Here is a 26,517-nt window from a genome sequence, read left to right as displayed (position 1 = left end):
CCATGGTGGAGGGTATATAAGATTCGGCCCGGCCGAACTTAGCACGCTTTTACTTGTTTTTTTTTTTTTTTTAATTTTGTTTAAAAGAAAAATTTTATTGAAAATTTTTCTTTTGAGAAAATTTTAGTGAAATTTTGTCTTTAGAAAATCTTTTTTTGAAATTTTGTTTTTAATTGAAATTTCTTTTTTAAATAAAACTTTGTCTTTAAAGAAATTTCATAGAATTTTGTCTTTAGAAAAACTTTTATTAAAACTTTGTCCTTCTTTTTTTAATTCTGCTTTTTTGAAATTTTGTCTTAAGAAACATTTTTTTAAGAAAAATTTTCAATGAAATTTCGTGTAAAGAAAAAAATTTTAAAAAAATTACAGCTTCAGAAAAAAATTCATTAAAGTTTTGTCCTTAGAAAAAACAATTATGTAAAGCCTGGTTCTGGAAAAGATTTTGTATTAGGAAAATTTTTCATAGATGTTGTGACTTTAGAGAAAAATCACCTTTTATTTAGAAAAAAATTAATTAATTTTTTGTAATTTTGTCTTCAATTTTTTTTTTCGAAATTTTAGAGAAAACATCCTTAAAATTAAGCCTCTAGGAAATTTTGTAATTAAAAAATTTTAAATTTGTCTTTAAAAAAAACCAAAACTCTCAAAAAATTTTTTTGATATTTTGTCTTTAAGAAAATAATTTGGAGGGGCCCGGGCCAGAGCCAAATTTGTCTCAAGAGAATATTTGATTGAAATTTTCACTTGAGAGAATATTTTATTGAAATATTGTCTTCGAAAAAATTATTTTGGGCTATGTCTTTGGCTCCCATATATATATTGCCCGATTTTCAATTATGGTCGATTTGCACAAAATTTGGTATGGAGTGGTCTTTTACCCATGTGAACCTTTGTTAAATTTCAATAAAATCAATTCATATTTAAATGCTATTTATTTAAATTTAGCTCCCATATATATGTATCTCCCGATTTAAACTTATAAGGCCTTAGTTGCTACAACTTCGAACCTCTCGAAATTTGGTAACGATTTTTTTATACCCTCCACCATAGGATGGGGGTATACTAATTTCGTCATTCTATTTGTAAAACCTCGAAATATGCGTCTGAGACCCCATAAAGTATATATATTATTGATCATCATTTCATTTTAAGACGATCCTTGTACGTCCGTCCGTCCGTCGGCCCGTCTGTCTGTCGAAAGCACGCTAACTTTCGAAGAAGTAAAGTTAGCCGCTTGAAATTTTTCACAAATACTTTTTATTAGTGTAGGTCGGTTGGGATTGTAAATGAGCCAAATCGGCCCATTTTCGATATAGCTGACATATAAACCGACCCTGGATCTTGACTTCTTGAGCCAATAGAGCGCGCAATTCTCATCCGATTTGGCTGATATTTAGCATGAGATGTTTTGTTATGACGTCCAATGACTGTGCTAAGTATGGCGTAAATAGGAACATAACCTGGTATAGAAGTCTGGGATCTTGACTTCTTGAGCTTCTAGAGGGCGCAATTCTAATCCGATTTGGCATAAATTTTGTACAACGGCTTCTCTCATGACCTTCAATATACGTTCTAATATGGTCTGTATCGATCAATAGCTTGATACAGCTCCCATATAAACCTATCTCCCGATTTTGCTTCTTGTGCCCCTTCAAGGCGCAATTCTTATCCGAATGGACTGAAATATTACACAATGACTTCTACAATGTTCAGCATTCAATTATGGTCCGAATCGGACTTTAATTTGATATAGCTCCAATAGCATAACAGTTCTTATTCAATATCTAAAAAGAGATACCGCGCATAGAATTTGACAAATGGTATCCATGGTGGAGGGTATATAAGATTCGGCCCTGCCTAACATAGCACGCTCTTACTTGTTATTAAATATCTTCACAACTCTACACAATTTTATCAAAATCAGTTCATATTTAGATAAAGCTCCCATATATACGTATCGCCCGATTTAAACTTATAAGGACGTAACTACCATATTCGATCGATATATTGTTAAACAATTTACATTTTTTTTTGTATTTATCACTAAACGAAAAAGGGTGACTTTTTTAAGCTATAGGAAAAAAACACACATAAAATTCAGAAAAATTCATTAATTCTTTATACGAATCAATAGTACGGTCCATATAATTTAGTGTTTGAAGATATTCGTTCCAAATTTCGGCCGGTATGTCACGAATAAATGCTTCAGTGTTGTCTTCCAATGCGTGAATTGAAGCGGGCTTGTCTGTAAATACATAATCCCACAAAAATAGTCTAAAGGCGTTAAATCGCACGATCTAGACGGCCAATTGACCGGGCCCGAATGTGAAATAAAATGCTCACCCAACTCGTCTCTCAATAAGTCCATTGTTACGCGTGCTGTGAGGCATGTGGCACCACCTTGTTGAAACCACATGTCTTGCAAGTCAAGCTCTTGTATTTTGGCAAAAAAAGTTGGATATCATCTCACGGTATCGCTCACCATTCACAGTTGTGTTACGATTCGCACCATTTTTGAAGAAGTACGGTCCAATGATGTCTCCAGCCCATAAACCGCACTAAACTGTGACTTTTCTGGATGCATTGGTAGGTCTTGCAATGGTTCTGGCTGATCATCACTCCAAAATAGACAATTCTGCTTATTTACGTACCCATTAAGCCAAAAATGAGCTTCGTCGCTAAACACAATTTTGCACGCAATGAACTACGCATTTTGCTAATAAAATTCAATATTTGCAAGCATTGTTCGTTTGTAAGACGATTCATGGTTAAATTATAGTCCGAACTGAAGAAGTTTGACAGTGAAACAAAACACAAAATGTGTGTGAGCTGTTTAAACTAGTGATGCCAAAAACATAATAGCTAAAAAATAACCCTTTTCTTTTTCTACTACGTTATAAAGATTGGTGAAGAAAGTTTTTGCAAAGACATAGGAAGGCTGGTAGACTTGGCCATCGTCGTCATAATATTTCATATTTCGCTTATGGGGATCAAAGGAAAAAATATGGGGGGAATGCATTCCTCTATTTGCAAAAAAAAATTCTCCTTTAGACGATGGGAAGGCCTAGTGTACATAGGGTGTAGGGTAGGGTGTTGGGTAAACAAGATTCAGCCCGAACTAACTAGAACTTAGAAATAAAAGACTGGTCGAAACATTTCATATTCACATAAAAGTGTTTATGGTTAAAAAAACAGCTTAGTCTTATGTCCACACTAGTTTTGATCAATTGATTTCGAATTTACTTACCAGCACCATCTAAAAGTATGTTATCCGGCTTAACATCCCTGAAATTAGAAAGAAATCACAAAGTTGTTACATTTCTTTGCTTAAAATGCTTAATCTTATATATAACAAGTAAAAGCGTGCTAAGTTCGGCCGGGCCGAATCTTATATACCCTCCACCATGGATTTCATTTGTCGAGTTCTGTTCCCGGCATCTCTTCTTAGGCAAAAAAGGATATAAGAAACGAAGTAAAATGTGTGTAAAATGTCAGCCAATTCGAATAAGAATTGCGCCCTTTGGGGGCTCAAGGAGTAAAATAGAGAGATCTATTTATATGGGAGATGTATCAGGCTATAGACCGATTCAGACCATAATACACACGTATGTTGATGGTCATGAGAGAATCCGTCACACAAATTTCAGGCAAATCGGATAATAATTGCGACCTCTAGAGGCTCAAGAAGTCAAGACCCAAGATCGGTTTATATGGCAGCTATATCAAAACGTGGACCGATATGGCCCATTTGCAATACCGATTTAAACCTTATTTGACACAGTTGTTGAAAGTAAGAATAAATTACGTCATGCAAAATTTCAGCCAAATCGGATATGAATTGCGCCCTCTAGAAGCTCAAGAAGTCAAGTCCCCAGATCGGTTTATATGACAGCTATATCAGGTTATGAACCGATTCAAACCATACTTGGCACAGTTGTTGGATATTATAAAAAAACACTTCGTGCAAAATTTCATTCCAATCGGATAAGAATTGCGCACTCTAGAGGCTCAAGAAGTCAAGACCCAAGATCGGTTTATATGACAGCTATATCAGGTTATGGATCGATATGAACCATACTTGGCACAGTTCTTGGATATCATAACAAAACACGTCGTGCAAAATTTCATTTCAATCGGATAAGAATTGCGCCTTCTAGAGGCTCAAGAAGTCAAGACCCAAGATCGGTTTATATGGCAGCTATATCAGGTTATGAACCGATTTGAACCATACTTGGCACAGTTGTTGGATATCATAACAAAACACGTCGTGTAAAATTTCATTCCAATCGGATAAGAATTGCGTACTCTAGATGCTCAAGATGTCAAGACCCAAGATCGGTTTATATGGCAGCTATATCAAAACGTGGACCGATATGGCCCATTTGCAATACCGACCTACACTAATAAGAAGTATTTGTGCAAAATTTCAAGCGGCTAGCTTTACTCCTTCGGAAGTTAGCGTGCTTTCGACAGACAGACGGACGGACATGGCTAGATCGACATAAAATGTCGCGACGATCAAGAATACAGGGTGGCTGATGAAAGCCGCTACCAAAAAAAAATGTAATAACTTTTTTTCTATTTAATAATAATAATTTAATAATTAATTTAATTAATTAATTAATTAATTTAATTAATAATAATTTAATAATTAATTTAATAATTTAATTTAACATGAATAAAAGAAAAATGTATTCCATACACCGAAAAAAAAATGTAGCAATATTCATCATTGTAGCAATATTCATCAGCCACCCTGTATATATACTTTATGGGGTCTCAGACGAATATTTCGAGTAGTTACAAACAGAATGACGAAATTAGTATACACCCATCCTATGGTGGAGGGTATAAAAATCAATTTGTGGTTGTTTGTTTGTTTGTGTGTTCCTATAGACTCAGAAACAGCTGAACCGATTTTCTTGCAATTTTCACAGATGGTGCATAATGATCCCGTGGTGAAAAAAGGGTACTAAATTTTTTGATATCTGAAGGGGGGGGGGGCGGACCCTCCCCCTTACCCTAATATTCAGAAACGCCAGATCTCGGAGATGGGTGGTGCGATTTAAGCGAAATTTTGTGTGCTCTCATATAGTACCCTTAATATAAAAATTTGGTATCCAAATTTCGGTTGGGGTACCTAGGAGAGGCGGCCTAAAACCTACCAAACATATATTGTATTTAGACCAATCAGAACTCAGAATCAGACTCAAATGAAAGATATTTAGGATAAGAAAACGTATCTGATATCCAATTGTCGAACCAAGTGCTAGGGGGACCACCCCAACCCCCAAAACACCCCTAAATCGGACATATTTACCGACCATGGCAATAGGGGACACAAATGAGAGCTATTTGCGAGTAGAATACGAATCTAATATCCAAATGTGGGACCACGTTTCTGGTGGGGGGGACCCCTTTTCCACAACACCCCCCAAACAGGACTTATTTACTGACGAGTGTAGAATTAGAATCTGATGTCCAAATATGGGACCAAGTGTTTGGGGGGCCGCTTCTCCCCAAAAACATCCCCCAAAGTGGACAAATTTACGACCATAGCAATATGGGGCTCAAATGAAAGGTCTTTGGGAGTAAAGCAGGAATCTGATATCAGTATTTGGGAAAAGTGTCTATGGGGCCACCCCACTGACACTGACCCTGCTGACTTTTGCAATATGAGGCTCAAATAAGAGGGGTTTTAGAGTGGAACACGAATCCGATATAAATTTTCAAGGCCAACTCATTGAGTGGCCGCCCATCACGCAAAACACCCCCAAGCGGGTCATGTTTGCCGACTATAGAAATATGGGGCTCAAATTAAAGGTATTTGGGAGTAGACCACGTATCTGATATCAACATTTGGGACCAACTGTCAAGGGGACGTCCCACCACCATAACAACCCCCAAATAGGACATATTTGCTCACCAAGACAATTTGGGTCGTAAAGAGAGTGGAACTAAATGTTTATAGTTTTTAGGGCCAATACCCCAAACCGGACTTATTTGCTGACTTTTGCAATAAGGAGTTTAAATGAGATTTGAAAACGAATTTGATATCCAATTTTGAGGCCAAAGCCAATATGGGGTTCAAATAAATGATATATAGATATATGAAAATAGAGCACGTTGCTGATATATTTTCCGGGCTTAGTGTTTGGACGACCACCCCAATCCCCAAAACACCCCTAAATTAGGCATATTTACCGACCATGTCAATGTGGAGCTTAAATGAAAGGTTTTGGGGGGTAGAGCAGAAGTTGATACCCACTTTCCGGACCAATTTTCTGGGGGTCAATCCCTTTCCCAAAATACCCCACAAGCAGCAATTTTTTAGTGACCATCGCAAAATGGAGCTCAAATAAAGGTATTTGGGAGTAGAAAAAGAATTTGATATCCAAATTTGGGACCATGTATTTAGGGCATCATCTCTTGCCCAAAACACCCGCAAAGGGTAAAAATTTTTCGACCATGCCAATATGTGGTATTGAAGATTAGCAAACGAATTTGATAACCTATTTTGAGCCATGTGTTTGGGGGACGCCTCATCGTGTAAACCCTAAACCAATGGCAATATGGCGTTTAAATAAATGGTTTTTGAAAGAAGAGCACGATGCTAATATTTTTTCAGGGCCAAGTGCCCGGGAGACTACCTCACCCCCGAAAACACCCCTAAATCAGATATCATGAGAGTAGCGGGCTGAAATAAAGTATTTTTAGAATGGAGTACACCTTACATCCAAGATTGAATTCGTAGACCAATAAAGTTCATGTGGAATTCGGACAAAGGCACTTATATTGTTAAACAATTAGTCAAGCGATATACTATTTTCGTAGCATGGTATTTCACTAAAAGCTCTTTAATTGTCGAAAATAAATATTCCAAGGAAACTTTTGTTCCATATAAAGTAAAAGAAGGTGCGAAGGAGCGGGCCCGGAACAGCTAGTTGTTAATAAAGTCAATTGGAATTTAAGATATTTTTTCTCCAAAGGGAGTCCAGATTTACGACCATTAGAATGTATTTTAGAAGGGAAGACTTAAATATATTCGCACCACTACTTCAGTACAGAATATTATAACTATTTGTTTGCAATGCTAAGAAAGAAAAGATAAAGGTTTGTCTTTAAGTATTTTGAAAGTTGCAGAATCTCTGTCTGATTCGATTAAGCCAAGTCCGACTGTCTGTCTTTGAGTCCATGTATTCTATGTAGTGGACCCCATCCATTTTTTGCTTCGCCTTACCTTTTTTAAACAAAAATTTACAGTTTTAAACCAAAGAAAGTGTCCGATGTCTATGTTTTCCCAGTTAAGGATATAAAACTTGTTTTCTTAGAAGGAGTTTTCCCCACTTGTGTAATTTTATTGTAATCATTGGATGGAAAAGCAATTATATACATATTTACATCTCTAGCACGTATTTTCTATTGGTTTATCATGCTGCCCCCGGAGGCAGCTTCAGCACTAGTTTGGAAATGTTGTTTCACTCTTGCTTGCAATTATTCATTTCTGGGCGATTACATTTCTACTCACTCACCTATGAACGACACGTTGTTTTTGCAGATAGTCCAAAGCACTTCCCAGTTCACATACGAGTAAGGCAACAGATTCCTCAGAGAACTCAACCTGCAATGTAATTCCATGGAAGAGAAATAAGGCGAAAAACAAACATATTTGCATTAACATTCAATCCAATTCGATTTTTATTTTTTGTGGTACGAGTGCTGCAGGCAGATACTGAGGTATGTTTGTTTGATGCACATATAGAAATAATGGTGGCAATAAAAATCAGAATAGATGGGAAATTTGATAAGGGGGATGGTGGTGGGCTGGCGTGTTGTACAACCTTAAGTCAAAAGCACATATTTTGGGAAAAGTTGAAATAATAACAATAACAAGACATGCAATTTTAAAAGACACAAAATAACAACAGCTCACCACTCAGTCAATAAACAGATGTCGGTATACACTATAAACAGACTAAGTCAATTTTTGCACAATCATATGAAGATTAATTTGTTGGTTTTTCGTTTCTGAATGTCTAGTTATTTTGGTACAGTCTACAGTTACTGCTAATGTACACCATTTTTATACCCACCTCCGAATGATGGGGGTATATCCATTTTGTCTTTGCAATACATCGAAATATCCATTTCCGACCCTATAAAGAATATTTAGTCTTGATCAGCGTAAAAATCTAAGACGATCTAAACATGTCCGTTCGTCTGTCCGTTTGTCTGTTGAAATCACGCTACAGTCTTTAAAAAAAGAGATATTCAGCTGACACTTTGCACTGATATTGTTTTTTGGTCATAAGCAAGTTAAGTTCGAGGATGGGCTATATCGGACTATATCTTGATATAGCCCCCATATAGACCGATATGCCGATTTAGGATCTTAGGCCCATAAAAGCCACATTTATTATCCGATTTTGCTGAAATTTGGAACAGTGAGTTATGTTAGGCCCTTCGACATCCTTCGTCAATTTGGTCTAGATCGGTCCAGATTATGATATAGCTGCCATATAGACCGATCCTCCGATTTAGGGTCTTTGCCCCTTAAAAGCCACATTTATTATCCGATTTTGCTGAAATTTGGGACAGTGAGCTGCGTTAGGCCCTTCGACATTCTTCTTCAGTTTGGCTCAGATCGGCCCAGATATGGATATTGCTGCCATATAGACCAATCTGCCGATTTAGGGTCTTAGGCCCATTAAAGCCACATTTATTATTTTTGGATTTGGATATAGCTGCCATAAAGACCGATCTCTCGATTTAAGGTTTTGGGTGTATTTATTGTCCGATTTAGCCAAAATTTGGGACAGTGAATTGCGTTAGGTCCTTGACATCTTTCTGCAATTTGGCCCAGATCGGTCCAGATTTGGATATAGATGCCATATAGACCGATCTCTCGATTTAAAATTTTGAGCCCATAAAATGCGCATTTATTGTCCGATATCTCCGACATTTGGGACAGTGAGTTGTGTTAGTTCTTCGATATTTTTCTTCAACTTGGCCCAAATCGGTACAGATTTGAATATATAGCTGCCATAGCGCATAAGGTATGCATTTTTCAGCGAATTTTGACGAAAGTTGGTTTGTTTTAAAGGTGGTTCGGCCGGGCCGAACTTAACGCCTTTTTACTTGTTGGAAACGGTCTTGGCCTGTTTCACCTCGGTAACGACGTTCACTGTGCACTAATGTATAGATATTAAAGCCACCAATCACATACATATATGACCCACAAAGCCATTAAGGTTATAGTCACGCACATTTCAAGTGTATCCTTTATTCGAGAAAAAAATGCTTTTTGTCAGAAATAGTTTTGGTGGAGGTACGTTCTAGTAGTCCTGTAAACGTTTTGTAACTTTGGCAATTAATGTGTAAGTGGGTTGCTTTAAATTCCATTCTAAAAAGTTTTGTGGAAACACAAGTATGTTAATTCAAAGAAATTCTTTCGATTGCATGGCAAATGTTTTTGAGCATAATAATCAACGCTTTCGAACAATTTATGTGTATAGGGCGCATGGATAACCAAGTTTTAATATTTCAAGGTTGACTTATGATGAGGATTTTAAAACTGGCAATTCTTGTCGTACATTCAATCAAACAAGTTGACCAACAAATTGAAAGGTCTAATATGCGTTTCAAATACAATATGCAGTCCAATCTCGGTTATCTCAACTAACAGAAACTCAGGTAGATGCGTAGTTGGCGAGTACGGTGTATCGACCGGCTTTTAATCGTTAAATTACCATTAAGAATGGGCTAAGTTTGGGCAAAGCCGATCTTTTGATACCCTACACCACTTTGGGTATGCAGGCTTAGTGGTCGAAATTAAAATTTGCAAAGTAGAATTTCGACCAAAATCCGTACGTGCAAGAGTCAAATTCGTTGTGCATTTGCAAAGGCCCTAAAAGTTAAAATTGAATTTCTATGAAATACACCAGAGATCAAAAATCACAAAAGAATCCTTCGCGCCTTATTTCTGGTGGATTGGTTAATAAATCACTTAAATATTGCAGTTTAAGTTAAAATCGGAGGAAAATATATATGGGACCTATATCTAAATCAAACCGGAGGATCTATTAACAAATGACCAAACTATTGGACTAAAATGCAAATTTGCCCATGAAAATTCGATTAAGGATCTGGGGCAAACTTCTCACAAATCAATGAGTGCTGTCCGATTCAATTATTGGAGTATTAGTCAAAATCAGACTAAAATGTATATGGGAGCCGGAAGTCCAAAGAGAATCCTTTGTGCCAAATTTCATCAGAATCGGTTGGCAAATGATCACATTATTGCACTATTAATCCTAATCGAACGAACATATATGTGGGAGATATATCCAAATATGGTTTGATTTCGTCCAATATCCGAGTGTTTGTGGTAATGGTAGAAGAAAGCGTATAGCAACATTTTGAGATGATCGGTTGATAAATGCGCTTTCAAAGACTTCAGAAGTAACAAGTAAAAGCGTGCTAAGTTCGGCCGGGCCGAATCTTATATACCCTTCACCATGGATCGCATTTGTCGAGTTCTTTTCCGGGCATCTCTTCTTTGGGAAAAAAGGATATAAGAAATGATTTCCTATGCTATTAGAGCGATATCAAGATATGGTCCGGTTTGGACCACAATTAAATTATATGTTGGATGCCTGTGTAAAATGTCAGCTAATTCGAATAAGAATTGCGCCCTTTGGGGGGTCAAGAAGTAAAATAGAGAGATCGATTTATATAGGAGCTGTATCGGGCTATAGACCGATTAAGACCATAATAAACACGTATGTTGATGGTCATGAGAGAATCCGTCGTACAAAATTTCAGGCAAATCGGATAATAATTGCGACCTCTAGAGGCTCAAGAAGTCAAGATCCCAGATCGGTTTATATGACAGCTATATCAGGTTATGAACCGATTTGAACCATACTTGGCACAGTTGTTGGATATCATAACAAAACACGTCGTGCCAAAATTCATTCAAATCGGATAAGAATTGCGCCCTCTAGAGGCTCAAGAAGTCAAGACCCAAAATCGGTTTATATGACAGCTATATCAGGTTATAGACCGATTTGAACCATTCTTGGCATAGTTGTTGGATATCACGACAAAACACGTCGTGCAAAATTTCATTCCAATCGGACAAGAATTGCACACTCTAGAGGCTCAAGAAGTCAAGACCCAAGATCGGTTTATATGGCAGCTATATCAGGTTATGGACCGATTTGAACCATACTTGGCACAGTTGTTGGATATCATAACAAAACACGTCGTGCCAAAATTCATTCAAATCGGATAAGAATTGCGCACTCTAGAAGCTCAAGAAGTCAAGACCCAAGATCGGTTTATATGGCAGCTATATCAGGTTATGGACCGATATGGCCCATTTACAATACCAACCGACCTACACTAATAAGAAGTATTTGTGCAAAATTTCAAGCGGCTAGCTTTACTCCTTCGAAAGTTAGCGTGCTTTCGACAGACAGACGGACGGACGGACAGACGGACGGACATGGCTAGATCGACATAAAATGTCACGACGATCAAGAATATATATACTTTATGGGGTCTCAGACGAATATTTCGAGTAGTTACAAACAGAATGACGAAATTAGTATACCCCCATCTTATGGTGGAGGGTATAAAAATCGGGCCATATATATATATATGGGAGCTCAAATTCTCCAGTAAGGTCGAAAGCCATAGGAGAAACATTATTAGAATCGGTTGACAATCGGTCAATATTATTGAAGTATAAGCCCATGTCGGAAGAACATATATATGGGAGCTATATCCAAACTGACTAAATTTTCCAATTAACATTTCATTAAGGAACAAGGGATACTTCTCTCATATTAATAAGCGCAGTCCGATTAAGGGCCTCCTTTTTATTGCCGAGTCCGAACGGCGTACCACATAGCGACACCACTTGGTGGAGAAGTTCAAACATAGCAGGATACCTCACAAATGTAGCAAGCATTAGTAAGGGTAAAACCGCCGCTGAAAAATTTTGATATTCACGGCGGGATTTGAACCCGGCGTCATAGGATATGCTAACCTCTGCACCACGGTGGCCTCTATCCAAATCTGAACCGTTTTCTTCCAATTTCAATAGGTTTCGTCTCTAGGCCAAAAAATATGCCTGCACTGCATTTGCATATCGCCGTACTATGGTGGTGGGTATAAAAACACACCATATTTAAGTGCTCGGATTCAGAGTCGAGCAATTGTACCGGAGTCAAAATTGCTCGACTCCGCAGCCCTGAACTCAATAAAACAAAATATTTTTATACAAAAATCAATATTTGTTTTTTAGTTGGTGGCACTCCTATTTTTTATGAACACAACTGTAAATCGGAGATATAAACAAATCTGAGTTGATTTCTTCCAATTTGAATAGTCTTTATCTCTAGGACTTAATTTGAAGAGGATTGGATGAAAATTTCGACCTGTAGTTTGTACACAAATTAGCATGGACGGACGGACAGACAAACATAGCCAAATCGAATTAGAAAGTGACTCTCAGCCGATCGGTATACTTATCCATGGGTGTATTTCTCTTGCTTTTGGGTGTTACAAACAAGTACACTAAGTTATTATACCCAGTAACATAATAGTAGTGTAGCGCATAACTATAACAAAACACGGTTGAATCTTCCTCATCGACCTATGCGAAATAGTCTTCTTATATATAAAAGTCAAAATGTTTGGATTTGTTGTTTAGTTTGTTTTTCTGTTCCATGTGGGTAGATCGGGAGAGGTTATAAACCAATTCAATCTATTATTGGCATGAATATTGGAGATCATAGTAGAGTTCCTTGTGCAAAATTTCAACCAAATCAGATAGTAATTGCGCTCTGTTGGGGCCCAAGGAGTACAGTCCGGAGATGGCCAGAATGTCAAGACGATCAAGAATATATAGTTTAAGGGCCGCACCTCTATATTTAGATGTGTTACAAACGGAATTATTAATATAATAAGATTAGTAAACTTAGTAAGAATAGATTAGTAAACTCCCGTCTTATGGAGGAGAAATTAGATTAGAGAGAGTGTGAAGTAGGGTTCAAATCAGATATACAAATTTGGCTCAATCTGTCTGGATGTTCAGCAAAACCGGACATGTTTGTCCAACGATACAAAATTGGGTCTCATCTCTTCGCAGAATACATCAATCGCCACTTTAGCAATTAACCACCCCTCGGAAATATTCTTTGCAGATCCAAAATTCCTCGAAATCATTATAGTAATGGCTCAATTTTGTCCAGCCGGTGAGGTGTTTGCCAAGTTTGGTGAAGAGTTGGATGATATTGAAAAGTTGCATGATTGATCATTCTCATTGCAATGAGGAGACGGATATTGTGTCAACACCTAAGTGCCGTTGTCTGTTAGCAGCGAAATCCGGGCAATAATATAGGAAATACTCCAACGTATCATCATCCTCCATGCCCTACACATGCTATCACTTGCCGATTTAATTTTGCATAACTGTGCTCGTAGTCCTATGTGCCCTGTTATGATATCCAGAGCTATACTGGCCTCCGTCTTACTTCCTTTCATTAAAAGTCTCGTCTTCTTATGATCGAGATCTCCCCACAGGATATTCCTCGTCCTACCGTGTTACGTGAGCGTTCAACGCCCACGCCCCTTAATTGGATTGTATCACACACGTCCTCGCGTGATCACATCACCACCTCACGCATTCCGTGATAGCCCGGATCTCTACATCCAGATCCGTATTATGGTCAGGCAGTCGTAAACAGATTTCCGTATGTTCTCATAGCTGCAGTGGCAGCCTCACACTTAATATGTATATCGAATATCTAGAATAGTCTTCAGTGCCATAGTGGGCGTGGTTCTCAACGCTCCGCCTATCCCAAGACAACATGTTTTCTGAACCTGCTGTATTATCCTTACGTTGCTCTTTTTCTCCATAGCAGTCCACCAAACTACTGAGGTATAAGTGAGTATTTATTTTAGCACGCTCCTCGGTTTCAGGCCCAATTTGGAGCCTTCGGCCCGTTTACATATTATCCAACGTCTGTGAGCCTTTCCAGTACGCTCCTGAATGTGTCATTTCCAATTCAGAGTATATTCAATCCAATTCGGAGTAAATTCAAGTCCTGGCACGCTGCGAAAATAATGGCCAGATGAGGCGCAAGGTAGTCGGCCTACTTCTGTTGTAACGCCGGAAATATTCCATCAGGTCTGGGTGACTTAAATGATTGAAAGGTCCTTTAGGCTTCCTTTCCCATAAATTCTGTAATGATAAGCCTTCGATCAAACTCATTATTCCAAGATTCCAATGTCTTCGTGAGTGTGGAAAATTCATTTTTATCAAAGCCCTCAACATGTCCTCCGCTGTATCTGCTCTCACTTCCATGTCGTCTACTAACGTTTCAGTTTGCACATGGGTGTTTGAGAGAAACCTTTTCATCTTGGTGGCGTCACACTATGGCGAAATGACCGATGTAGCACCTCAAAACTTGTGACGCTTAGGTTATGTTTTTTTGGCTTACTTTTAATTTTTTTTTGATTGAAAATAGATTCAGCTGCAATAAAAATCAATACAAAATATTTACATTTTTTTTTTGTATTTTTGGTTTTTTGTGAGGGATGCAAAAATTTTTCATATTTTGAAGCCGATCCATCGATTTGACTTCTTGATCCCTTAAACAGCTCAATTATCTTTTAATTTTGTACATTGACTTCCGCTGCGACCTCTAACATATATGCCAAGTATGGTCTCAATCGGTCCATAACCTGATATAGCTCCCATATAAACCGATCTCCCAGTTGTATTTATTTAGCCCCTAGAGGGCGCAATTCTTATCTGACCACGAATTCTCCCATGACCTTCAACATACGTGCCAAATATGATTCATAACCTGATAAAGCACCTATATAAACCGATCCGCCAATTTTACGACTTGAGCCTTCAGAGGGCGCAATTATTATCACATTTAGCTGAATTTTGCACAGTGACTTTTTTATGACCTCTAAGATAAGTCCTAAGTATGGTTCGAATCAGTCTAAAACCTTATACAGATAGCTCCTATATAAAACGATCTTCTGATTATACTTCTTGAGGCTCCAGAAGGCGTAATTCTTATCCGATTTAGATAAAATTTTGCACAGTCGCTTTTCTATGACCTCTAACATTCGTGTCAAATAGGGTCTGAATCGGTCCATAACCTGATATTGCTCCATTTAAACCGATCTCCCGATCAGTTTACATTGAACATGCCCCCCTCAGAGAATCAGTTGCCCTCCTAGGATTTTCATCTATACATTGTTTTTTTTTTTTTTTTAAATTAGTATACACTTATTTTGGTTTAGCTTAACTACGCAATAAACAAAGTATATTCCACTATGAAATTTTCATTCTAAAGGTGAACAGGAATGAAGCAAAATCCCTAAGAATATGCGGCCGATATAAATTATTGCATTTAATTCACAACGAGCAAGAAATATTTTCTTTCTATTTCTTTTAATATTTCGGAAATTAAGAGCTACAAAGTCTGAATTAGAGTAATTTTCTTGAAAATTGGGGGACAATTTATGACTTGTACTTAGCGGTACAAGTTAACATGTCCACCTATGACGCTGGACGCCCGGGTTTGAAACCTGGCTAGAACATCAGAAACAATTTTAGGTAGTGGTTATCCCCTTCTAATGCTGGCTACATTCGTGATATTACTATATTACTTTTTGATTTGGTAATTTTTTGGAATGGAAGTTTGAACTCTGAGTTGTTATATTTGCTTTAATAACAACTGTTGTTAAATGATTCCTTAAAGTGGGGTTTTAAAAGCTCTTGTAAGACCCTAATGAATTCTCAATCGCCATGACATTCTAAGTCTCCGTGTATCTGTTGAAATCACACAAACTTTTTATCAAGCACAGCTAGCATCTCCAAGTATTGTCCAAAATACTTCTTATTGAAGTTAATCAGCCTTTAATTTCAGCTTAAAAATATTTTAGTACAAAGAACATTACAAATGCTATCCTTGGTCCTGAGAAATAGTGGTTCCACTGCTTGCTCACCTGCCCCTGGATGCGTACGGATGCTCATAATGACAAGATCTAACGAATATTCTGAGGATGAACTCCTGGCGGAATCAGAAGACGATGCTAACACAACAGTGGTGGAAGTTCTGAATCCTGACTATGGTCCGGTTTCTACAGATAAATCTCCACTATTGTGAGACCGCTTCGGCGGCACTAAAAGTCCATCTGATGGAAGGTGGATTTGACGTGGTTCTTATCCAGGAACCATGGGTGTGTGGAGGAATGGTTCGTGGACTAAGAATTCCGAAATTTAAACTACCCAAGGGCACGGGGAATGGGAGACACAGAGCCTGTATTCTTGCAAAGGTAGAATAAATGTTTTTTTTCTTCCCTCGCTAAGCACTGAAGATTCAATAGTAGCCAGCCTTGAAATAAATAAGTCTCATTACTGGCTGGCTTCCCTATAAACGATTCACCACCTTCAACCTTAAGTTGCTAGTTGAAGCCGCTTTTGCTGGGAAGAAGAGCCTCGTTATAGGAAGTAATACTTATGCACAACACCAGATATGGGGAACTTCGGATGTGAACGAATGGGGTGAGCTGCTTATTGCTTAAGTTGCAATTGCAAGCGATTTGTAATAAAGGGGATAAACCGACCTTTATTAGCAGGAATAGGCATGAGTTACTGGATAATACCTTTGTATTGGAAGATATAAGCGCAAGAATATGCGACTGGGAAGTGTTGGATGACCACAACTTCTCAGATCATCGTTATTTAAGTTTCAGCCTTGGAGAAGTTAATGCAGAAGAACTCCCTCAGCTAAACAGAAGAAAGGCAAATTGGGATGAATTTTGGCACAAATTCTGCACATCTATCCCTTCTGGACCAGAAAAATAAGTGGAAACTGAGGAGATATAGAAAGACATAATGGTCAAGCGGATCACGAAGGCTCTGAATGATTCGCTTGTGTCAGCATGTCCAAGCGCCAAGCCAAGGGGCAAACAGCGACCGCCATGGTGGACCCAAGAACTGGTTGGTATAAGGAAGGACTGCAAAAAACTCTTCAATAGGGCGAAAGCTATAACAGCACTATTGGGACATTTATAGGGCTGAGCTAAGAAATTATAAGGGCGAGCTAAGAAAGGCTCATAACAAATCCTGGGTAGAATTCTGCAGCTCCGTGGAAGATACATCTGAGGCCTCTAGGCTAAGGAAGATTTTGTCCTCGGTGTGGTATATTCAGAAGTCAGAGAATGTATGGACAATGTCTAGTGAGGAAACACTAGAACTACTCATTGACATTTCCCGGGAAATTCTCCATCGAAAAAATGAGACGCCAAAAGAGATTGTCACTGGTATGCATTCGTCGTAGGTTATTGGAGAAATTGTGTCTGAGCCGAAAATCCTTTGGGCGATAAGAAGTTTGGACTCCTTTAAGTCACCAGGCGCTGATGATGTATAAGTGGTTGAATTACAAGTTGTGTCTGATAGACTGGTTTCTTGGCTAAGGAATCTGCTTGTATCACCACATCATATATACCTGTGGGATGGAGGGGAACAAAGGTCATTTTCATTCCAAAAGCAGGAAACCCTTACCACACGAAAGCGAAAGATTTTCCTGCTATGAGTCTGTCATCATTTATGCGTTAGACTCTAGAGAGGTTGATAGAAACATATTTTAGGACAAAGATCCCTGGAGATCGCCTGTCTCAGCAGTAGCATGCATATAGTAAAGGCAAACCCACTGAAACAGCTTTTAAGGACACGAATGCACAATGGTAGCATTTCTTGACATTGAAGGTGCTTGCAATAATGTAAAACCGACGTCAATCGTGAAGGAGTTGGAGTTTTTAGGCATCAACTCTACCATAAGAAAGCTTATTAATAACTTACTTACTAAAAGATGCATTGCGGCAGGCTTGGAATCTGTGGATCTAAATAGATGGATCAACAGAGGAACTCCTCTACTTTGGAATATAGCCATTAACAATATATTATTGTCTGTGGAAGAAAAAGGTGTATGCTGATAACGTGGCTCTAAGAGATATATCCATCCGACATCCAACCTAAATCGTACAATATTTAGATAAATCAGCCTTATAGATCTGTCAGGCTTAAGCACATAGACGTCGCATTCATTATCCGATTTGGGTAACATTTGAAACAATAATTTGCATTAAGACTCCCGACATTCGATCTGAATGTGGTCCAAATCGGGCGATATTATATATAGCTAGATATAAGTGTCATCTGCACCACCAAATCATCTAAGGCGCTGGACCCCGACAAAATTCAAATGTTTATGGTCACAAAGTTAGATGTACCGATAGGGGACTACCCGATCAATTTTGTCTTTAGACTCTTCTTTGACTTTTCGCCCTTATAAATTATAAAATTCATGAACTCGCCATAATTACTGCAAAACACTTCCTGTACACCAAAAATTTAAAATTTACTGAGAAAACATTAAATTGCCTAAACTCAATGTTAGTGTCCTTTATCAATGTCCAAATCTAAAGCTAACGAGTGCCAGAGTCTGTGTGTGGTGTGCTGGTATTAGTTAAAATGTGCTAAATGGCCATTTAAATAGTTGGAACAGAAAATCTAAATAACATTTAAATGGCATGGAGAACATTTCCATTTGACCTCCATTGGGACTTACTCTGTTTTGTAGATGATATCTTAAATCACCGCCTGTCAGCAGGTCGCAAACCATAAATAAATCCTCCTCATCTGTAAGAATAAGAGAGAGAGAGAGAGAGAGAGAGAGGTGAAAAATGTAAAAGGAAACAGCTGATGAGGTGGGGAGAAGGGGATAGGAGATAAAAATAATATGAATATGTAGATATCTAAGCACATTTATATACGTATATAATTGGAAGAATATTCACTCGAATACATACACAGGTATACATGTACACGCACACAGTGACATTCGTATGTATGTATGCCTACATATCGACCAAAGAATTGCACGCATTCTGTAGAACATCACAACACAAACGAAATTCCGTCCCCAAAAAGGAACGACATAGAAAGTGCCAAAGTATCCTTTTGAAGTCTCTCAAGGACATCATTGGCATCCCCCTCAGCAAGAACTTGTCCATGCAAGCAAAAAAGAACTGAAGAACTTCGTTCATCACGACAAGTGGGCGAATAACTCGAACTTAATTAGAAGGCAACTGAAGACAAAACGGAAGAAACTGCAACAGCCACAATCTCCTTTCAGTGCCACTTCAAGAGCTTCTAAATGTAAGGGCTTAAGTTTCAAGTATTATTGTAGACTCACTAATGCATCATTTGTAAAGGGTTGACATGTTGAATTCTATTCGCAGCAGGGGTTGCTAAGAACAAAAAAAATAGGATACCAATGTCAAGAAGATGTAGAAATACTGCTTGAACAGCATGTTGAAGGGCAAACATTTCGTTTGATTTAAGCGTACGACGTAGTTGTAGAATGTTTGACGAAGAGTTTGACTTTTGTGAAAAATTTATCGGATTAAAAAGACTGAAAATCATAATTTATGGCTTTAAATATTTACCTTTATAGGAAAAGTAGCTGGCTCTGTGCGGTTCGCTACACCACAAAACGGCTTTTTGAAATAAAGGTTTTTTTTTTTAATATTGGGTCTAAATATAATACTTTCCAACCCACTTTGTTTTGATTGATCATCGAATTTGTTTTATCACCAACGGGTTACCCGCTGAACTATTTAGGACAACACGCTGATAAGGCGTATGTATCAGCTTGTCTGCGCGATCTGGTTAGAAGAACGGATACCCGATGATTGGAATCTCAGCATACTATGTCCCGTACACAAAGACAAGACGGAATGTGACAACTACAGAGCAATAAGTCTTCTCCCCATCGCATACAAGATACTGTCGAACGTAATGTGTGAAGGTTTTGAATGGTTCGGAGAGATTCTTTTCTATTCTTACTGAGGAACGTGTATCAGCAAGTGTCATCCTGCAGGGTTTTATAAATTTTGCAGGAATAGACTCCATGCCGACGGCATGGATATCATAGGTCGGTCACCGCAAGTAGTAATTGCAGACTTTCAAAGAATCGTTGAAAATGGGTCTGGCAGTAAATGGAGATGAGACAAAATGGATGGTATCAACTCTAAAAACGCGCTCTACACTCATAGAAATTTGTTAGTAGAAACAGCAAAAATGTTTGCTAAAACAGCAGAAAGTCTGCTGAAAATGGGACAGCAGTAAATTGTTAGCTAAAACAGCAAACATTTTCTGCTGTTTTAAAATTTAAAAAAAGGTTAAAAAAGCTCAAAAAGTCGTACATATTTCAAACAATTTTGTATTCCTTCTTGTTTCAAAATTTCGCAAGCATATAACTTAACATTTATGCAAATTTTGACTTTTTGATTTGATTTTGATTTTTTTTGGCAGTATATTTTTATTAATATATAGCAAACACCTCAATTATTGTTTAGAAGTTAAAAAATTTTGAAAGTTAAAATTTTCAAAAGTTAACATTTTTAATTTAATTTCAGCTGACAGTGTTTGCTTTTATCAGCAAACTAATTTTTTTGGATGTACAACCGATTAGATAAAGAAAATGGATAAAGTTGGGCACAACCTTGAGATAGTCAGTTACTTTATCTATCTCGGCACCGCCGTAACCGAACCGAATGACACCAGTTTTGAAATAAATCAAAGAATAATAATGGCAAACAGATGCTACTTTGGTCTAAGTAAGCAGTTTAGAAACAAGGCCACCTCTCGACAGACGACAATTACCCTATACAAGACACTCAAACTACCCGTGTTGTTATATGGTTCTGAGGTATGGGTACTTGTGAAAGCAGACGAGGCAGTACTTGGAGTGTTTGAGAGAAAGATTCTTCAATGGACCTGTTAGCGGTAATAGAGAATATAGGCGTCATATGAACTAAAGCGAGCTGTATGACGACGATAGCATAGTTACACGTATCAAAATACAACGGCTGCATTGGCTAGGTCATGTTCTCAGAATGGATGAAGAAGCTGCAGCAAAGAATTGTTTTGAAGGCAAACACGGTGGTACACGCAAACCGGGACGAACAAATGCCTGATGGAAAGATCAAGATCACACTTGGTGTCAGAGATTTTAGAAGATCGAGGCGCTTGGAACGCTATTCTACGTTCGGCTAGTGGAACAAATGTTCTGTCATAGCCAATTAGAGTAAAAAGAATATATTTGTTATAATACACTTCGTAAATGTACCACATGGGACACAACATTTTATAAACCCTTCAGGTTGTTCTCCGCATTTGAATGTTCAATATGTATACGAAGATGTTGGATTTTTACAATGCGTCATAGCACCTTTCATTTTATTCCTTTATAGTCCACATCAGTCTACACCGGACATTTTTTTGGAGAGTACTCTTTTATTTGAGTCCTATAATGTCCCGCTGGATAATTTGTGGGTTTCATGACATAAAGACACGGGAGAAAGTGGCACAGGGCACGCCACTGGGGGACATTTTATCGTAACTGGCGCAGAATAACTATGAGCATAACACCGGCTGGAACTTTGAGCTCCCATCTGTTTGGTGTTCTTCGTTACCACGAGAATCTCAGCTGGTAGCTACTGGGCGCGTCCACAGCTTGCGGATAGTGGAAGGCACCATACGGAGTAGCTGCAACTACATTCTCGGACAAAAGTGGTATCGAGTGGAGAGTCTTAGTGAAAGGCACAGGCTCTTGTTTAAATTCTGAGTGCCTTCGATGCCCGAAACGATAAGGCGAGATATTGGCACCAATGGCCATAACGTTTCCGCGGCGAACGAGCTTGCTAGCCTTTAAGAGTCTGACGAGGATCGCCACCTCCACATGCTCATGTGGTTACAACGGCAACAGAATTTTATCGCCACTCCTATGGGTGACCACCATAAATAACCTATTACGGAGGCTGAATTAGGGGGGATATGAGCCCGTTTGCTACGCAAACGACATTAAACTTCTAAAGAGTAGGGGTACGAATGCAGAAAGGCCGAAAGAGTTTTGGAGATGTTATACGATTGGGCTAGATCAAGGGGTCTCAATGTTAACCCAGAGAAAACTGAAATCAGCCTGTTCACGAGAAAGGCAAAGGTGCGCCAATTTGGCTCACCACGTTTCCTCAATAGAACGATTTTTTTATCTTCGTTCGTTATCTGACAAACTGAATTGGACAGGAAACTGAATTGGGCACTATGTGTACGGGCCGTAGGCTCGAAATTGGGCTTGAATCCGCGGATAGTCCAGTTATTAGACCAATACTTACTTACGTCTCAGTAGTTTGGTGGACTGCGATGGAGAAAATGAGCAACGTAAGGATAATACAATAGGTTCAGAGAGCGTGTTGTTTTGGCCTAGGTGGAGCAATGAGGACCACGCCCACTAAGTCACTGGAGACTATTCTATATATCCGACCCATTGATATACAGATTAAGTGTGAGGCAGCCATTGTGGCTTGAAATTTAAGGCGGTGGGAGAAGGGGTAGAGGATAGGAGCAGGTCACACCATTGCAGTATAGTCGAGCCGACGTTAGGAATCCTGAAAGGAATGAAAGAGGTTTCCGATCGGATACCTGAGACGACGATTGAGGACGAGTGCGAGGCACTTCTGTTATCGGCACAGTCTTGGATTGACTGAACTCTGGTATTGACATCTGATTTCATGCTACACAGATGGATCAAAGCTAGAGGACAGAGTGAGCTTGGGGGTACATTTAGACCCCAAGAACTGTGATCTGTTTTCAATTGCCTGACCATAATACGGTTCTGCAGGCGGAGATCCGGCCGATCACAGAATGCAAGAGGTGGTGTGGTGTTCACGCTAGGACGTCGAGTATGAATATCTTTACGTACAGTAAACTGGCCATCAGGGCATCAACAACCAGGACGGTAAGGCCACGTACGTTCATTGCGTCGAAGAAGAAGATTAATGCTTATTCTGGGGATGGCACGATTCCATCGTTTGGGTCCCGGGCAATAAAAGAGCTGACGATATGGCAGGGAAGGCCAGAGGACAGCCGTCGATAAACTTTGTTAACCTGAAGCCTTTCTGGTCGACGCAGTCCGAGTTAAGGGTGTGGACGTAATAAAGCGAAACGATCTGTTGTTGAGGAGTTTAGTACGACTACTGCATGTCACCATCAGCCTCATTTTATCTTCCAGTCGGTGGTAGAAGGATTGTGATTACATTCCCTTAGTTTTTCCAGATTTAGAGAGCGACGCGCCTTCTATTATACCAATCTCGTAAAGAGCGTGTTGGTTTGCCGGGGAAGGCCGATATCCTAGGCAAGTTATAGGCATGCAAAGATAGAATAGGTTCAGTCTCGTCCTTAAGACTTGAACCAGGTGTCTTCGTCCCCCTGCTGACCAGTCGTTTGTCAGTTAGTGGAGTCTGGAGCAGCCGCTCCACCAGTCGAGTTTTTAGTAGCAGACAACATGGGTCTTTGGAGTCCATTCTAAGCCTACTCTCGGGATCTAGATCTGCTCCACTGGAAACAGAAGCAGATCATCAATCGCCCAATGGATAACACTATCGTAGTTATCCTTGAGTGACTTAAATTTTTTTTTCAAAAATATTGGCCTATTACGAGTTAACGAAAAATTCTTGCGGAGTGAAATAACAAACGTCCGCTCCACTCAACGGTTCAAACAAGAATCAAACACGCCCATTACTACACTGAAAAAATTGATGCCGTATGGTATCAATGGTATTGTTAGTAGGACAACACTGTTAATTAATGCCAAAACAATTTCGTATGGTATTTATAATGGATGATGTTTCCATACCATACGGTGTTGTTTTGGTATTACTTTGCTATCAATACCGTTGGTATACATTTTTCCTTTGGTGTAGCTTAGGTGAATGTCAGGGGACAGCAGCAAGCCACTACAAAAATAAGAGCATACGATCAACGAATGGGACAGATTAATATCTGCACCCTCTTTTCAACCTAATCTTATCTAACATAAATCAAGCATTGGGCCGGATAAAATCAAGTACTATCACACTTAAATCAAGCGCTAGGTAGTCTTAAAAAATTCTTAAATCGGGAAATTCGCTCCTGTTTTTCATACTTAAACAAAAATTTCGCCTTGGAATTTAGAAAATCCGGTATTGGGGGTACTTTTTAGACTACTGAGGCTTGGTGTAAGTTAACTTTTCTTATTATATTTTTGTGTACATTGACAATACATGTCAATTCTAGGGTATCTTTGGGTTGTGGTGACTCTGCAGACACTTGGCGCAAAATTTGGGAAACAGATCGACCCACATGACTGTTTGGGGGTGGTGTGGCCAAATATGGGTAAAAGATTCGTTCTCTTATTCCAAAGCCTTTCTATTTATATCCATATTGGCATGATCGGGTCAGATGTCAGTTTTGGGGAAAGAAAGCTTCTCCAGCTGACTTGAGTACAAGCTTTTCTGCAAGATTCGTATTTTTGAGCTATTATAAGGGAGAAGGGATACAACCTTAGCGCAGAGGTTAGCATGTCCCCCTATGACGCTGAACGACTGGGTTCGATTCCTGGCGAGAATATCAGAAAAATTTTTTAGCGGTGGTTATCCCCTCCTTATGCTGGCGACATTTGTAAGGTACTATGCTATGTTAAAACTTCTCCCCAAAGAGGTGTCACACTGCGCATCGCCCCTTATCATTGAGCATACAATTTGAATCGGATAGCATACAGTGATATGAGGGAAGTTTGCCCCGGTTAGTTAGTTCATGGGCAAATTTTGCATAAGGGAGGAGGGCAAACGTTACATTCTCTGAAAATGTCTTCTGCATCGACTCATCCATTTTTGAGTCTATACGAACAAATAAACAAATAAAGCGCAACACTTTGAAACACATGCCGGTACCAAATTTTAAGATGATCGGATGAAAATTGTGACCTGTTAGATTGTTAGGTTGAAAAGAGGGTGCAGATATTAATCCTCCCCATGCCACTATGGACATACACCTAAGCCAGTAATCGGCTTGTTGTGCGCTCTAAAAACTATAAAAAGAACATTTTAAGCTATGAATACCGTGCTACTTACAAAACCCTTAATTGTTTTCAATACCACTCCCCTATGTTGGTTCATGTCTGATATTGTATTTTCAACTAAGTACCAGTATCTGTTGGACGCCAAAGCCGGGCAATGACAAAGGAAATGCTCCAACGTCTCATCATCTTCCCCGCATGCCCTACACATGCTATCACTTGCCGCACCGTTATGATACCAACAGCTATACTGACCTCCTTTAGTTTCCTTTCAGTAATAGCCTCGTCTTCTCACGATCTAGATCCCCCTGTTCCTGGGGGGATCTCGCTGTTCCACAATGTTGCATGCGCATTCGTCGCCCACTCCCTTAACTCGGACTGGGTCGACTCGAAAGGCTTTGGGTTAACCAAGTTTATTGACGGCAGTCCTGTGGCCTTCACCGCCAAATCGTCTGCCCTTTCATTTCCCCTTACTCCGTTATGGCCCGGCACCCAAACGATGCGGATTTTCCCATCCTCGAAGAAGGCGTTAATCTCCTTCTTACACTGCAAGACTGTTTGTGACCTTATCGTTCCGGTTGTTATTGCCCTTATGGCAATTTTACTGTCGGTAAAGATGTTCACACTCGGCATCCTCGCGTTAGCATCACACCACTTCACGCTTTTCGTGATCGGCCGGATCTCCGTCTGCAGGATCGTATTATGGTCAGGCATAATACGGTTGCGATCTGTAGTTTGTACACAAATTAACATGGACAGACGGTCAGACAGACAGAAAGTGATTCTGAGTCGATTGGAATATTTATCAATGGGTCTATCTCTCTTCCTTTTGAGTGTTACACACAAATGCACTAATTTATAATACCCTGTACCACAGTAGTGGTATAGGGTACAAATATTTTCGGGTGTATCCCTTTAAAGATACCGAGGGTTGATTTTAGGCCTATATCAAGTTATCAAGTGCTTATGATTAATAGATGAGGAAATCTGCTCAATTGCACCAAATATGAACCATTGTGCCAAATTATGCGATAGAACTTCAGCCATTTTCTAAATGCTCTCATAATAATCATGAAGTCGGTTGTATTCTTTTTTTTTTCAAAGCTTAATGCCTCATTCAATTTTATTGACGTCTGCAATATCTCATCATACGTAAATGGCTTCCATATTAAATATAATGTGTTCGGATACTTTATAATTGAACTTTGAGTAGGTGGTAAATAAGAGCGAAGGAAGTCAGCGAATCTTGAACAATACTCTTCATTCAGTTTACTTTGTTGCGTTCCATCTACATCCATTTATGTATCGAATGCATCAAATTCTATGAGTCAATGAGTCAATTTGATTTCATCCCTCAGTCTATAACATTTTGCAAATACTTTGGGGACTTTGCTGGATGTTTGGTTGGTTGTATGGTTCGCGAGTAATAGCATTAAATATTCAAAGAAATGATTGAGTGCTGAGCATACATTTTAAATAATGTCATTACTCAAGGGAGACACTTCAATCACTTTCACAC

General features: G+C 38.9%; 1 protein-coding gene across 2 annotated transcripts in view; it reads right to left on the bottom strand.

Moving 5' to 3' along the window:
• The window catches only part of LOC106085904 (serine/threonine-protein kinase 32A), a 139,348-nt gene that overhangs the window by 46,144 nt on the left and 66,687 nt on the right, over nt 1-26,517 (bottom strand). For both annotated transcript variants that reach the window (XM_059363687.1, XM_059363688.1), the window contains 3 exons: nt 18,669-18,739; nt 7,533-7,621; nt 3,248-3,285 (listed from right to left, as the gene is read on the bottom strand). In XM_059363687.1, the coding sequence (XP_059219670.1) occupies nt 3,248-3,285; nt 7,533-7,621; nt 18,669-18,739 (198 nt within the window). The remainder of the gene's footprint in view (nt 1-3,247; nt 3,286-7,532; nt 7,622-18,668; nt 18,740-26,517) is intronic.

The sequence above is a fragment of the Stomoxys calcitrans genome, chromosome 2 (genome assembly GCF_963082655.1).
Source record: "Stomoxys calcitrans chromosome 2, idStoCalc2.1, whole genome shotgun sequence".
In the NCBI taxonomy this organism is placed as follows: domain Eukaryota; kingdom Metazoa; phylum Arthropoda; class Insecta; order Diptera; family Muscidae; genus Stomoxys; species Stomoxys calcitrans.
Note: the sequence above shows the minus strand (reverse complement) of the source record. Positions and strands in the feature narration are given on the sequence as shown.